The sequence below is a fragment of the Terrapene carolina genome, unplaced genomic scaffold (assembly GCF_002925995.2).
Source record: "Terrapene carolina triunguis isolate 2854851 unplaced genomic scaffold, T_m_triunguis-2.0 Scaffold96, whole genome shotgun sequence".
NCBI lineage: Eukaryota > Metazoa > Chordata > Testudines > Emydidae > Terrapene > Terrapene triunguis.
The window spans coordinates 18,044,125-18,055,663 of NW_020664447.1; the positions used below are offsets into that span (position 1 = coordinate 18,044,125).

Below are 11,539 nucleotides of genomic sequence, written 5' to 3' on the forward strand. Positions count from 1 at the left end.
ACGCGAGTGACTTTTAAGAAATAAATTTGAAGATAACGACATTAAAATGAATGGCAGGAAGCACAAAACCACATGAGCATAGGTCAAACGGCATTAGTCACAGGTTTTATCTCCAGACATTAGAATTCCCTTCTCTTAAACGATCACTGCCTTTGAAAAGAAACTTCCAAAGGAGATCACTTAAAATAAGATCCTTTCGTCCGATTTCTTGGTTTCTTATGGTCTATCTTCCCTTTCAATAGATGTCTAGTCCCTTTTGCCTTGGTGCTTAAGGAATTCTTTATGAGTGTGCTAAGACATATCACAAGGAACTGGGTCCACGTGTGCCACAGCATGCGTTTGACCCAACCTTCCAGAAAATGTCAGCCCCTTTTTTTAAAAACCAGAGAAATTAGCAGCAGTTGGTCTATAGTGAGGCAAAATGCCCCCGATGTATATGTAAAGAAAGGAGTAAATCATCTCAATGGAACATAATGACTGTAAAAACTATGTGTTCTCAGATCCGCCTGGGCTGCTCTTCTAGACACTCAAGTTCTGCTGGGAAATACCGCGTTTGGGGGTGGGAGTTGGGAAGAATTCATTATTTATTGTTTGCAACGTTCTATTCGATTGTTTTATTTGCTACTGTTCCACTTGCCTGAAAGTAACACCTTGAGAGCAGCCAGGCATACAGCATGGTCTCGCCCTATCCGTAGGGAAATGCTATGGTAAGAAAAGAAGTAAATGCAAAAAAACAGAGCAGGATATGGTACCGACAGACTAAGCCTCCCCACTGTGACTTGGAGTAGTGCATAAACTATGCCAGCTTCCAAGTGCAGGTGTTTTGGAACTGGGCTTCATTTGATCTTAGTTAGTTCCTTTGTAGGTCTTGCTGGGGTTCTCTTTCTTCCTTCCTTCTGCAAAACGTTAACACTAATTTTAAAAATCGCAGAGTTCTTAAACTGATATCGAAGATCTTCTGAATCACCATATACTCTTACAAGCGATAGGTTGTTGGAGCCTTGGAATAGCGTTGCGGAAACTTGTCAGCATCATATAATTTCGATGGCCAGTTCCGTCCTCTCTAATAAATAACTGTTTGATTTGAATCAAGGGAGAGGTTTAACAGACTTTCTTTCTTCCCTAATGTGATATAAATCGCAGATGCACTTTTATTGAATGGTTAAAGCATCGACATGGAGATAATCAACACAAAACACCCGGACAAAAACCATCGAGAGAAATAAAGCTGGTTAATAAGATTTTTGAGAAAGCTTTGTGTTAAAAAGTAAAAAGAGAAAACAGCTGAAGGTGACAGTTAGTTCATGGTTAATAGGATAAAGGCTGCATGGCTGAGGCTGCACACTTCTGCTTGCAAAGGTTCCGCAACACCAAAGAACTGAATAGGGTGCTTTTAAAACATTTAACACATCTGTTATATTATTTAACAGAGAAATCAGGTAAAACCACTTTTCAATAGCCTCTTTCATTGACCTACCCCAAAGAAAATTAACTACAATTTCATATATTTCCATATTTGCCATTAAAAGGGCTATCAGAAAATCACTTTTTAAACTATTCCCTTAAAATATTACTTGTTCCCAGAGAAAAGTGGTGGGCTCTCTGTTTTGGGGGACATAATTAAATATACTTTCAGAGACTCAGATAAAAAAAAGCCATTGAATATGCATTTTAGGGAATCTGAGAAGGATTCAAGCTATATTTTTAAAACTGCTGTTTACAAAAAATGGCACTTACTCAAAGAATACTTATGTTAGTAATATGGATCAAGACGTTGGACTGTTTCACTCGCCTTCACTTTCAAATAATGTTTATTTCTACCATTTTAAAAAATAGATTAGATAAACCCTAACAGACGACTTAAAATGTCAATTGTTTGTTGTGTTACTAAAAAGAGTTGTATAGGTCTTTTCTATTTTTAATGTTCATATTTCCTCATAGTTCCTTATGAACTAAAATAACTATTACATTTAAGTTTATTTGCAAACCTGTTGTTTGAACACATAAAATTACTTATTTGCTATCCAATCATCGGCATAGTAACAAAAACAGATATAATCATTCAGATCAGTTTATATTATTCCAAATGTTTGTAGGCTTGATTTTTTGGATAGAAAAGATTGTCTTACATACGTACAGTATACTTTCAAATTTCACTGCATACGATAGCACGGAAGACATTTTCAGAAAACAATCAGATCCAATATCAGGATCTTTTCATCAGCAGTGTTTAATTTTATGTTCACTAATTTGTGTCTTCCATTATTCAAAAATGATGCTTTTTTGACAGCCCGTAGATAAGTTTGTATGAATATTTATTGATTTATTTCCTAAACTCGGCAGGGGAGCAGCAAATAAATTTAGTGCTTTCTTTAAATAATTCTTTTTCTATGAGGCAAGATGTCATTTGAAACTTTTAAATAGGCATTTAATTAGCTTGTGTGTGTTGCTTCTGAACAAAACCCTGCTGGGAGCCTTTGGAGAAATGTATTCCAAAGAGGCGGTCAATATGCAAAATTGATGACTACACTTTCTTTGTTGCAAGGCCATTGTGCATTGCTTGTTTATGAAGTCTAATCCAATCATAAATTGCACCCCTGGACCAATCAGAAAGCCCAGAGCTCTCGATGAATGAAGCTCAAGTGGAGAACTTTGTTGAACCCCTTTGTTCGAGCTGTCACTTTTGAAAGAGCTTTAGCAGGGCTGACCACTATAAAACCCATCATCCAGGAGGAAGGGCAAAGAGAACCCTGCCAGACTTACTAGTTGGATCTTTACTAAAGAGGTTTGCAAAGCAGAAAAAAAAATACCAAGCCAGGTTCCTTGGACCCTGAAAAGTATTTCAGCCTCTGCGATGATGTTCCCAAGTCTCATAGCTCCTCCGGCTGTGTACCCGAATCTCCTGCGGCCAACTCCTACTTTAACTTTGCCTCAGTCTCTGCAGTCAGCCTTTTCTAGCCATTCTAGCTTCTTGGTGGAAGATTTGATCAGGATCAGTAGGCCTGCCAGTTACCTGCCTCGGAACGGCCCTCCGCCTAGCATGTCCCCTCCAGCCTCCGGGACCAGCCCAGCCAGGACAGACACGGTGACATCAGAGCTCGTCAGCTGCAACACCTCTAGCGCTAGGAGGGTCTGTTCCCCGCAGACTTCAGTCTCATCCAATAACGATTCCACTTTCCTGAAGTTTGGGGTCAACGCCATCCTCTCGTCCACTCCTAGAGCTGGTAAGCGTCCAACTTTTAGCGCCTCAATTTAGTGTTTCAGGAGGACTAGCAGGAGCTTATTCCTGTTAACTGTTTTCCAATCGGAAAACCATTAAGTACGTTAAGGGGGAGTGGGGGGTTCTTCCTATACATCACTGCCAATGTTGAAGAAATGATCATCATCTGAGTGTTTGAGGAAGGGGCGGGGGGAGGGAGGGAGAGACCTGCAATCGAGAAGCAGAGACCTTCTGCAGAGCATTGGTTGAAGAGTAATGGGAGGCCCTGGCTCTCCGTTCGTTCTGCCGCATTGCCTCTTGAATCTTTGCAGAAATGATGAGGGTCCCTCTAAATTTCGGAGAGCAGAGCGGTTTGTTTGTTTATCGGTTCTGATAAACGATGCCAAAGTGACTAATCTCTGCCTCGTTAGTATCAGTTCCCTGGCAAAAAGAAAACAAAACACTCCCAGGAACGGGATTATTTTTTAAACTAGAAGCAGGCAGATTAATTTGATCCGTCTGCATCTGCTTTAGGGAAGAAATATTGTATTGAGCTGCTACTTTATCATCTCCACTGCTCTCTTCCTGCTACGGGTGGAATCCTATGAACGGTAAATATCTTTTTTTTTTTTTTCTTTTATTTTTGTCAGAAACCTCCCCTGCGTTGCTTCCGAGTGTCCCTCCAAAGACATTCTCCTTTCCATACTTTGAAGGATCCTTCCAGCCTTTTATCAGATCTTCTTATTTCCCAGGTAGGTCTCAAGACCCCTCCGCCTTCCCTCTCCTGACTCCTATCTCATCGCTCTCCTCCACTCCCACCCCCCTTACTTGTTCCAGGCATATCCCAGTCATATTTCTCCGTCCACCCTTGGGGGTTATGCTCTAGTTCAGAGGTTGGACGGAGAACAACATTCAAGAATCAGTCGCGCCAATTTGATGCCCTATTTAGCACAAGCAGTGACTGCTTGACATTTCGTACCAATTCCCCCCTGATCTACAAATTAGCCGGAATTGTCATGGTCCAAATTTGAGGCGGTTCCCTTCTCACAGAGATCCTCTTCATGGCTGCGGTTTTCCCACAGAGTCAGTGCACTCTGCCGGTGATCCCCAACAAAAGTTTCAGCACCATGACCAATTTGGTCAGCTCCCTCTGGGCAGCCACACACAGACCTAGCGCTGACTTTACCATGCTGCTGATAGACATTTACCAGCCATGGGCTAATTTCCCATTAAGGGTCATTCAGTGTTCCAGTATTTTCACAAGACCACATGGAGCGTTCCCTTGTTTGGGGTATTCGGTGTGGCAAAAAAGCCACATACATACCCCAAATCCCTGTCCATTAGAAAATTTACAAATACGATCTGGGCAGGTAAACAAAACAAATCAAGACTACGATGAAAAGTCCATTAACCTTTTCATTGCCTACTTTGTGTCTTCAGTGTCATATTTATTATTACTAAGTATTATCCCCTTCTCCCAATAATAGTTACATTGAAATGCAAATCTTATCCCCTTACAACCTGAGAGTATATTAATCCTTTCGTTCTTGGGTCTCCAATTTCATATATTTATCTATATTAATTAATGGTTATTAAAATGTAATAAAATTTACACCGATTAAGAAAGATAAAAATCAAGAAGGCTCAGGGTATTGAGATCTGAGTCCTATAGTGTCAGGATTTGGGGCAACAATTAAAAAAAATCTAATTAGACAAACAAGCTATTAATATTTTTTTTAAAAGAGGAAGAAAATAATCCAAGCTCTTCCATTCATGCTCCTGATAATGGAATTTGCTTCTTTTCTCCAGCATGTGAATGGCCTAACAAAAACAACTTGAGCTTTATAAATAGCTTTTCATGTCCATTTAATGAAAATGATTTGGGGAAAGAGAAGACTGTGTCATCAGTATTCTCCCAAGGAGCTTGGCATGTAGTTGTGTTTAGTTTGAAAGTGTAAATCTCTTTTGTTCCAATAATATATGGCTTTAGCTGCTTGTCCTCAGTCTTTTTCTGTTAGTTCATTACTACACAATTACCATTCACGCTTCATTAGAATCTCTGTCTCTCTTTGGGATTTTTTTTAAGGCGAAACTGTGCCCTTTTTATCATACCAATACCATTGGGAACCAGTCAATGTGCTAATTAGCTGTTACTTTTCATGTCTTCGGATTGAATTCTTCAAGTTTTGTAAGGGGGGAGGGAAGATTAATATAAAAAAGATGAATACTGATTGATCAAAACTGCATCTAAAGAGGACTTTTTTGTTCAAACCAGAAAAGTCCCTCATTTTCATCTCAAGAATAATAAAGTGTCTGAAATGATAAAAGCTTCTGAAAAAATCAAATACTTTGGAGAGAGAAAAAAGCTTTTTTATTATACCTCTATTTTAGTTGGTACGCCTCGCTTTGCCTTTTCAAGCTGCAAACCTTTGAAACACATAACAAAACAGCCCACTATTGATACATTTTACACGTTTCAGTTGATGTATCTAATCCTAGTTATCACTTGTTGAAAGGGACAGTTATTTAAGCGTAAAGTTCCTTTCATTGCTTCAGGTTTATAGGTGCTGGTCCATTCAGTGGGATGTGTGTACAGAGTGAAAGAAAGGGGGGGGGGAAGATGGCGAGAGAGAGTGAAAAAGACAGAAAGAAGGATGAAAAAGAGAAGAAAGAAAGAAAAAGCTGGAGAAAGTGCAAAGAAGTTAAAGGAAAGAAGGGGAGAAGTAGAAAGCGGGGGGAAAGCCTGTTTGCAGTTTCTTGGCTAGCTCAGCTTAGTCTCTGCTCTTGTCTCTTTCCCCAGCGTCCTCCTCGGTCGTGCCTATCCCCGGCACTTTCTCCTGGCCCCTGGCTGCTAGAGGGAAGCCCCGCAGAGGGATGCTTCGCAGGGCAGTCTTCTCGGACGTGCAACGCAAAGCTCTGGAGAAAATGTTTCAGAAGCAGAAGTACATCAGCAAACCAGACAGGAAAAAGCTGGCAGCCAAACTGGGGCTCAAAGACTCGCAGGTAACTAACAACCCCCGGGTGGCATTCATCCTGGGCGAGCTGGCATGGGATCCCGAGGACCAGCCATGGGATCAGCATTACGCCATCCAACGGGAGGGCCTTTCGCAGGCCACTGGCGGGGATGTCCGTCACTGGGCCATTGGGGCCAATCCTGCCAGCTGCTGGGCGCCACCTTAAGGGCACTTAGCACACGACTGCCCATCAGGATAAACAGCGTGTCCTTATGTACTCAGCAAATGCTGGTAGAGCCCCCAGAGACACACACGGGGGAGAAGAGATGTGGATTCCCTGGGTGGGGAGTTACAGCGTGTACACAACGAGGGATCGCCTGGCTTGCTGGGATGGGGTTTCCCTATCCTTCCTCCCTTCTCACGTGTCACCGCTTCGCTACCTTTATCCTCTCAAGCCTGGTGCACACTGATGGAGCCTGGACAAGAGCCTTACCCCAAAGATCTTACAATTTAGGGCCCGATCTTGCCAGCTCCCGGGCGCTCTTCGCTCCCACAGACCTCAGTAGGGCTGGCTGGGACCCAGTGCCCTGCGGGGTGGTAAAGCTCCCCGCATCCAGCCTGCGCTCGGGCTAGCGCTGGACAGGGGAGAAGAGATCCAGGGCCAGGGCGGATGCAGTAACCTCTAGAGCTGGAGTGGGAGGAGGCGGCGGCGGCCTGGCAAGTGGAGCAGGGAGATCCGAAGGCTGTTCCAGATGTGGGGCGGGGAGGGGGGCATTCAAAGACCAGCAGAGAGCCCAGAGTGGGAGAAAGGGAGAGCACGCCGAGGCATCGCTGTCAGGAGCCAGTAGAGCAGGGTTGCCCATCTACAATCTGCTAGTGCCTGCTGCGCGCTGGGCACCGACCACACCCTCCCCGAGGCCTCAGTGCCTGCCCCAGGGAGCTGACATGAACTGAGAGTCTATCAGACTCCCTCTGGGCCGAGGCAAGCTTTCAGCAGCGGCGCATTGGGGCGGTGGTAGTGGCAGCCAGGGGGGCTGTAAGTCACACGTGCCCAGCCGCGTACACTACAATTCTGTGTAACCGGAGCCCGGGGCTTTGTGAATCCCTTTCTATCCAGGTGAAGATCTGGTTCCAGAACAGAAGGATGAAGTGGAGGAACTCCAAAGAGAGAGAGCTTCTCTCCTCCGGGGGCTGCAGGGAACAAACCTTACCCACCAAGTTCAACCCTCACCCAGACCTCAGCGACGTAGGCAAGAAATGTTCAGAGGAGGAGGAGGAGGAGGAAGTGTCCCCACTGTGCCCAGCCAGCCCTCGGCACACCCTGACCTACCACCAGTCCCCAGAGCACCTGCACTTGAGGGACAGACTGGACTCCCAGATGCCCCCCTCTCCATCCCACTCCAGCAGCCCCAGCAAACCTTCAGACTTCTCAGACTCGGAGGAAGAGGATGATGAGGGGGAAGAGGAAGAGGAGGAGATCACAGTCTCTTAGATCTCCTGCCTGCCCCCACCACAACAGGGGACTTTGCAAAGATGTAAATCAATAAATAGAAGTATAGAAGTGCTATAAAATTGAAGAGGTGGTGTCCCTCCTGAATGTCTACATGGTTCTCACATGCAAGTTATTTATGGCATAGCCAGGTCTGTCTACACTTATACTCCTTTCCTTGTCTATTTGCTCTGCTTATGAGGCCTTGTATACATAGCATCCATTAGCCTTTCTCTTTGTATCTATGTTTAGCAACCAAACTTGTATGATAGCTGCATTTTCCCCATGCAAGCCACAGACAAGATAACTGGAACACCCTGCTTTGGAAGGCATGCTTGGTATATAGCAAGGGGGAAGTAATTAAATGGAGTGGAGACTGTGGTTTGGAGACAAAATCATGGTAAACGCTGTAATCCTTTTATTAGATTTCAAGCGAACTCCCTGCTATTATTAAGTTATGGAAATGATGAAAGCTGTATGGTCTGATCCTGGAACCCTTGTTTACATGAGTAGTCCTTATACATGTGAGTAATCCCTGTGGAACTATTCATGGACCAGACCCTGCTCCTCTTAATCACATCCAGTAGCACCATACTCCATGTATGTCAGTAGGACATATTTGGAGTATGTTGTTACTTAATTGGGAGAACATAGACCCTCATAAGTAAGGACTAACTGGCATGAACAAGTGTTTCAAAACTGAGATCTATGTGTTTATATTTTAATTGGTGCAGCAATGCTATATATGAAGCACTCTCTAAACCACTTTTTGTCCACACATCTGTGATCAATTTCTACATTGCTTCTAGTATAGGTTTAATGTGGATGGAGGATAATGGATATGCCTCTTTGATTTTTGACTGAACTTTGCTGTCTTTGCACAGCTTTTATGAACTGTACACTATTTTGTACACTTACGCTGTATGGATGTTTTATACCAAGGTTATTGTGAATGAGTATAAAGATGGACTGATAAGATTTCTCTCTTGTTTTTTAATGGTTTTTAAACTAAAAAAGTAGCTGTTTAACTGTGTAACTTATAAAAAACACTTTTATTTTGTATTTTATGTGTACAGATTTTAAATATGTATATATAATAAATGGAATGAATGCCAAATAAAAAGTAGATTTCTGTGGTTGTTCATGTCAGTCTGTTTACAGGCTGCTGTAGGTTGTGTCTGGGAACAAAGGAATGTATGAACAACAACAGGAGAATATCAGGACCAGAGATTATATAACACCCATATCAGCACTTTAATTTAAAACTGCTACATTTCAATTGTGTTACTAAATAGATTTTAAAGGGTATGGGACTGTCCTGAAACCCTTATTCCTATGAGTAGCCCGTACTTTCACAAATAATCTCGCTAACTACAGTGCTATGCATGAGCAAGAGTTTGAATCTTCCTCAGTTATGATTCCATTTTCCTCCAACTCCAACCCTCACCCAAACCAACATCAGAGGGCAAACCCTAGACCCCCATAGGCCCAGTCCTACATGGTGCTGAGCAGCCTTAAGTCCTAGACTGGGTCCCATGTGGTCAGAATGTTTGCATGGGGAGGGAAGAATCAAAGAAAAAGGGAAACTCCGGGTACACAACAAGTTGTTACTCCAAATATGAGAACACCACATCAAGTCTGTGACCCTTTTAGTAACTCAGTTTGGAACAAGCAGACAATTTAGAAGCTTTAAGCCCCATCCTTCCTTCACAATTGGGTGGAGGACTTACAACACAATGTTACCAGGATCTGGCTCCAAGCTAGTAATACCACACTATCCTCAGATCAGTAATGCCAGCAGAGTTGGGGTAGGGCCTGTGCCTTTTATATTTTAAACTGTTTCAACTTCATATTAGGGACTCGATGTTCCACTAAAGATGAGGACTAAGGTCTATGATAACCATTCACAAGTATTTAAAACACCAAGAGCACAATACTTCTTCCATTAAATCCAACAGCAAAACTCCCATTGATTCCAAAGGGAGCAGGATTGGGTTCTAAGAAAGGAGAATAATCTTTAGGATTTACAACTAGAAGTAATGCAATGAAATTAAGCAAAGGAACAATTAGGCTGAATATCAGGAATTATGGGGAGATCCCTAACAATTGTGGAATAATCTCTTAAAGGAAATTATGGGAGCCCCATTGATTGAGACATTTAAAATTGGAACGGGGATTATACTGCATGGAATAGCTCTGAACTGACTGCAGGGATGGATTAGATGACCTAATAGGTCTTTTTCATCTCTAACTTCTATGATTCACTCACTGGGTAATTGTAAAGCTGATCTACAAAGAAAAAGGCATTGACAATTGCCAAAGCACTTATTTGGCATTGGGTGAAGGTTCTTTATTGGTCTGTGCTTAAGTGCTAAAAACACAGTTACATCCCATACATTGTGCCCTTTCTATCAACAACTAAATTTGGGTCAGGATTAATTGATGACCTGTCCACTGACAAGGAAAGACAAAGTCTCTGAGAGCATTTTCTCTCCTTAGTCTCATCCTTTGATATTTTATTTAAATTGATGTTTTGTGACCAAAACTCCACTTATGACATAAGATGACAATAATCATGGCCAAGAGTTTTAAGTAATTAGTGATTTTGGGTGTCCAACCAGAGATGCCTTACAGGAGCCTGATTTTCTTAAGGTGTTCCCATCCTCTGAAAATCAGTCTCCATGAAGGTGTCTAAAGCTGGGCAGCCAAAAATGGAGGCACCCATTGGAGAGCCTAATTACTAATTACTTTTAAAACTCTTGACTCAAGGCCCCTCTGAACATGATGGTTGAAAATTAACAATTGTACATTAACAGGAGTTTTTGTCTCATTTGAGTGCAGTATAAGTCGGAGAGGATTTCTCCCTTTTTGGGAGCAGCTGGAAGAGACAAATTAGTCCAGGGTTAGTATACAATATCCCCCTCCTCTTCTGCTCCCTCCCTATTATCTGTGGATACATTACATCACCTCCACTGAGCACAGTTGGACAGTTCAATTCATGTAACATAAAATGAGCTTTCGTCAAGATTTCATCATATAGCATTAATGACATTAATTTGGACAGAGTTTCAAAAAAACCCACACAAAATGCATAATTAACCTTTGGAACTGATTGCTACAAGATCATATTAAAGTCAAGATCTCAGTAGGCTTCTAAAAAGGATTAGGGATGAAATCCTGGCCTTATTAAAGTCAATGGCAAACTCCCATGGACTTCAATGGGTATGTGTATAATAAGACCATCTGCAGTTACTTTAGTTATCATATGAACATGTGTAAAAAAAATAAGAGCTATAAACACTCATGGAGAAGCCAAACTGTAACTGACAGGGATTAAGAAAAGACTTGTTGTATGGGCAGATTATTCCATTATCGTGCATTAAGAGGTTTCTTGCACCACTTTCAAAGAAAGAATCCCAGGCTAGATGGACCATTAATCTGATCCAGTTTGGTGATACCCACAATACCACGAAGGGTGAAATACACCATGGTGCATTGGGCCAGCACATAAGGTAACCAGATAACAAGTGTGAAAAACTGGGACAGGGGGTGGAGGTGAGGGTAATAGGTGCCTATTTAAGACAGAGCCTTGAATATCGGGACTGTCTCTATAAAATCAAGACATCTGATCACCCTACCAGCACAAGACCTGTACAGTACTTCTGTCCTTGGCTTTCTGCAATGGGGTGAATTTCACCCAGATTCTTGTTTGCACAGACAAGGAGTGGGATTTTCAAAAGCACCTGACTTCAGAGCACAAGGCTCATTGAGTTTGCAGATTTCTGAATACTTTGTTTTGATGTTGCTCTGCACTCTTAAAAAAGTAAAAAAAGTAAAATGAACTTCAAATACAGATAGGGAGAGAAAGCAAAACTTAACACTCTTTCTACTGTCCCA

General features: G+C 42.3%; 1 protein-coding gene across 1 annotated transcript; it reads left to right on the plus strand.

Moving 5' to 3' along the window:
• The first annotated feature begins 1,559 nt into the window (after positions 1-1,559).
• DBX1 (developing brain homeobox 1) lies at positions 1,560-8,750 on the plus strand. Its single transcript, XM_024211185.3, has 4 exons — positions 1,560-3,224; positions 3,850-3,951; positions 6,000-6,202; positions 7,271-8,750. Exons 1-4 carry the CDS (start codon positions 2,855-2,857, stop codon positions 7,643-7,645), a joined length of 1,050 nt encoding a protein of 349 aa, XP_024066953.2. The 5' UTR covers positions 1,560-2,854; the 3' UTR covers positions 7,646-8,750.
• Positions 8,751-11,539: the final 2,789 nt, after the last annotated feature.

Bases quoted from the DNA above. Each gene is read 5' to 3' on its own strand.
- DBX1 (XM_024211185.3), top strand. From the start codon at position 2,855: ATGATGTTCCCAAGTCTCATAGCTCCTCCGGCTGTGTACCCGAATCTC. The intron at 3,952-5,999 runs GTAGGTCTCAAG...CTCTTTCCCCAG, and splicing joins CAGATCTTCTTATTTCCCAG to CGTCCTCCTCGGTCGTGCCT. The intron at 6,203-7,270 runs GTAACTAACAAC...CTTTCTATCCAG, and splicing joins TGGGGCTCAAAGACTCGCAG to GTGAAGATCTGGTTCCAGAA.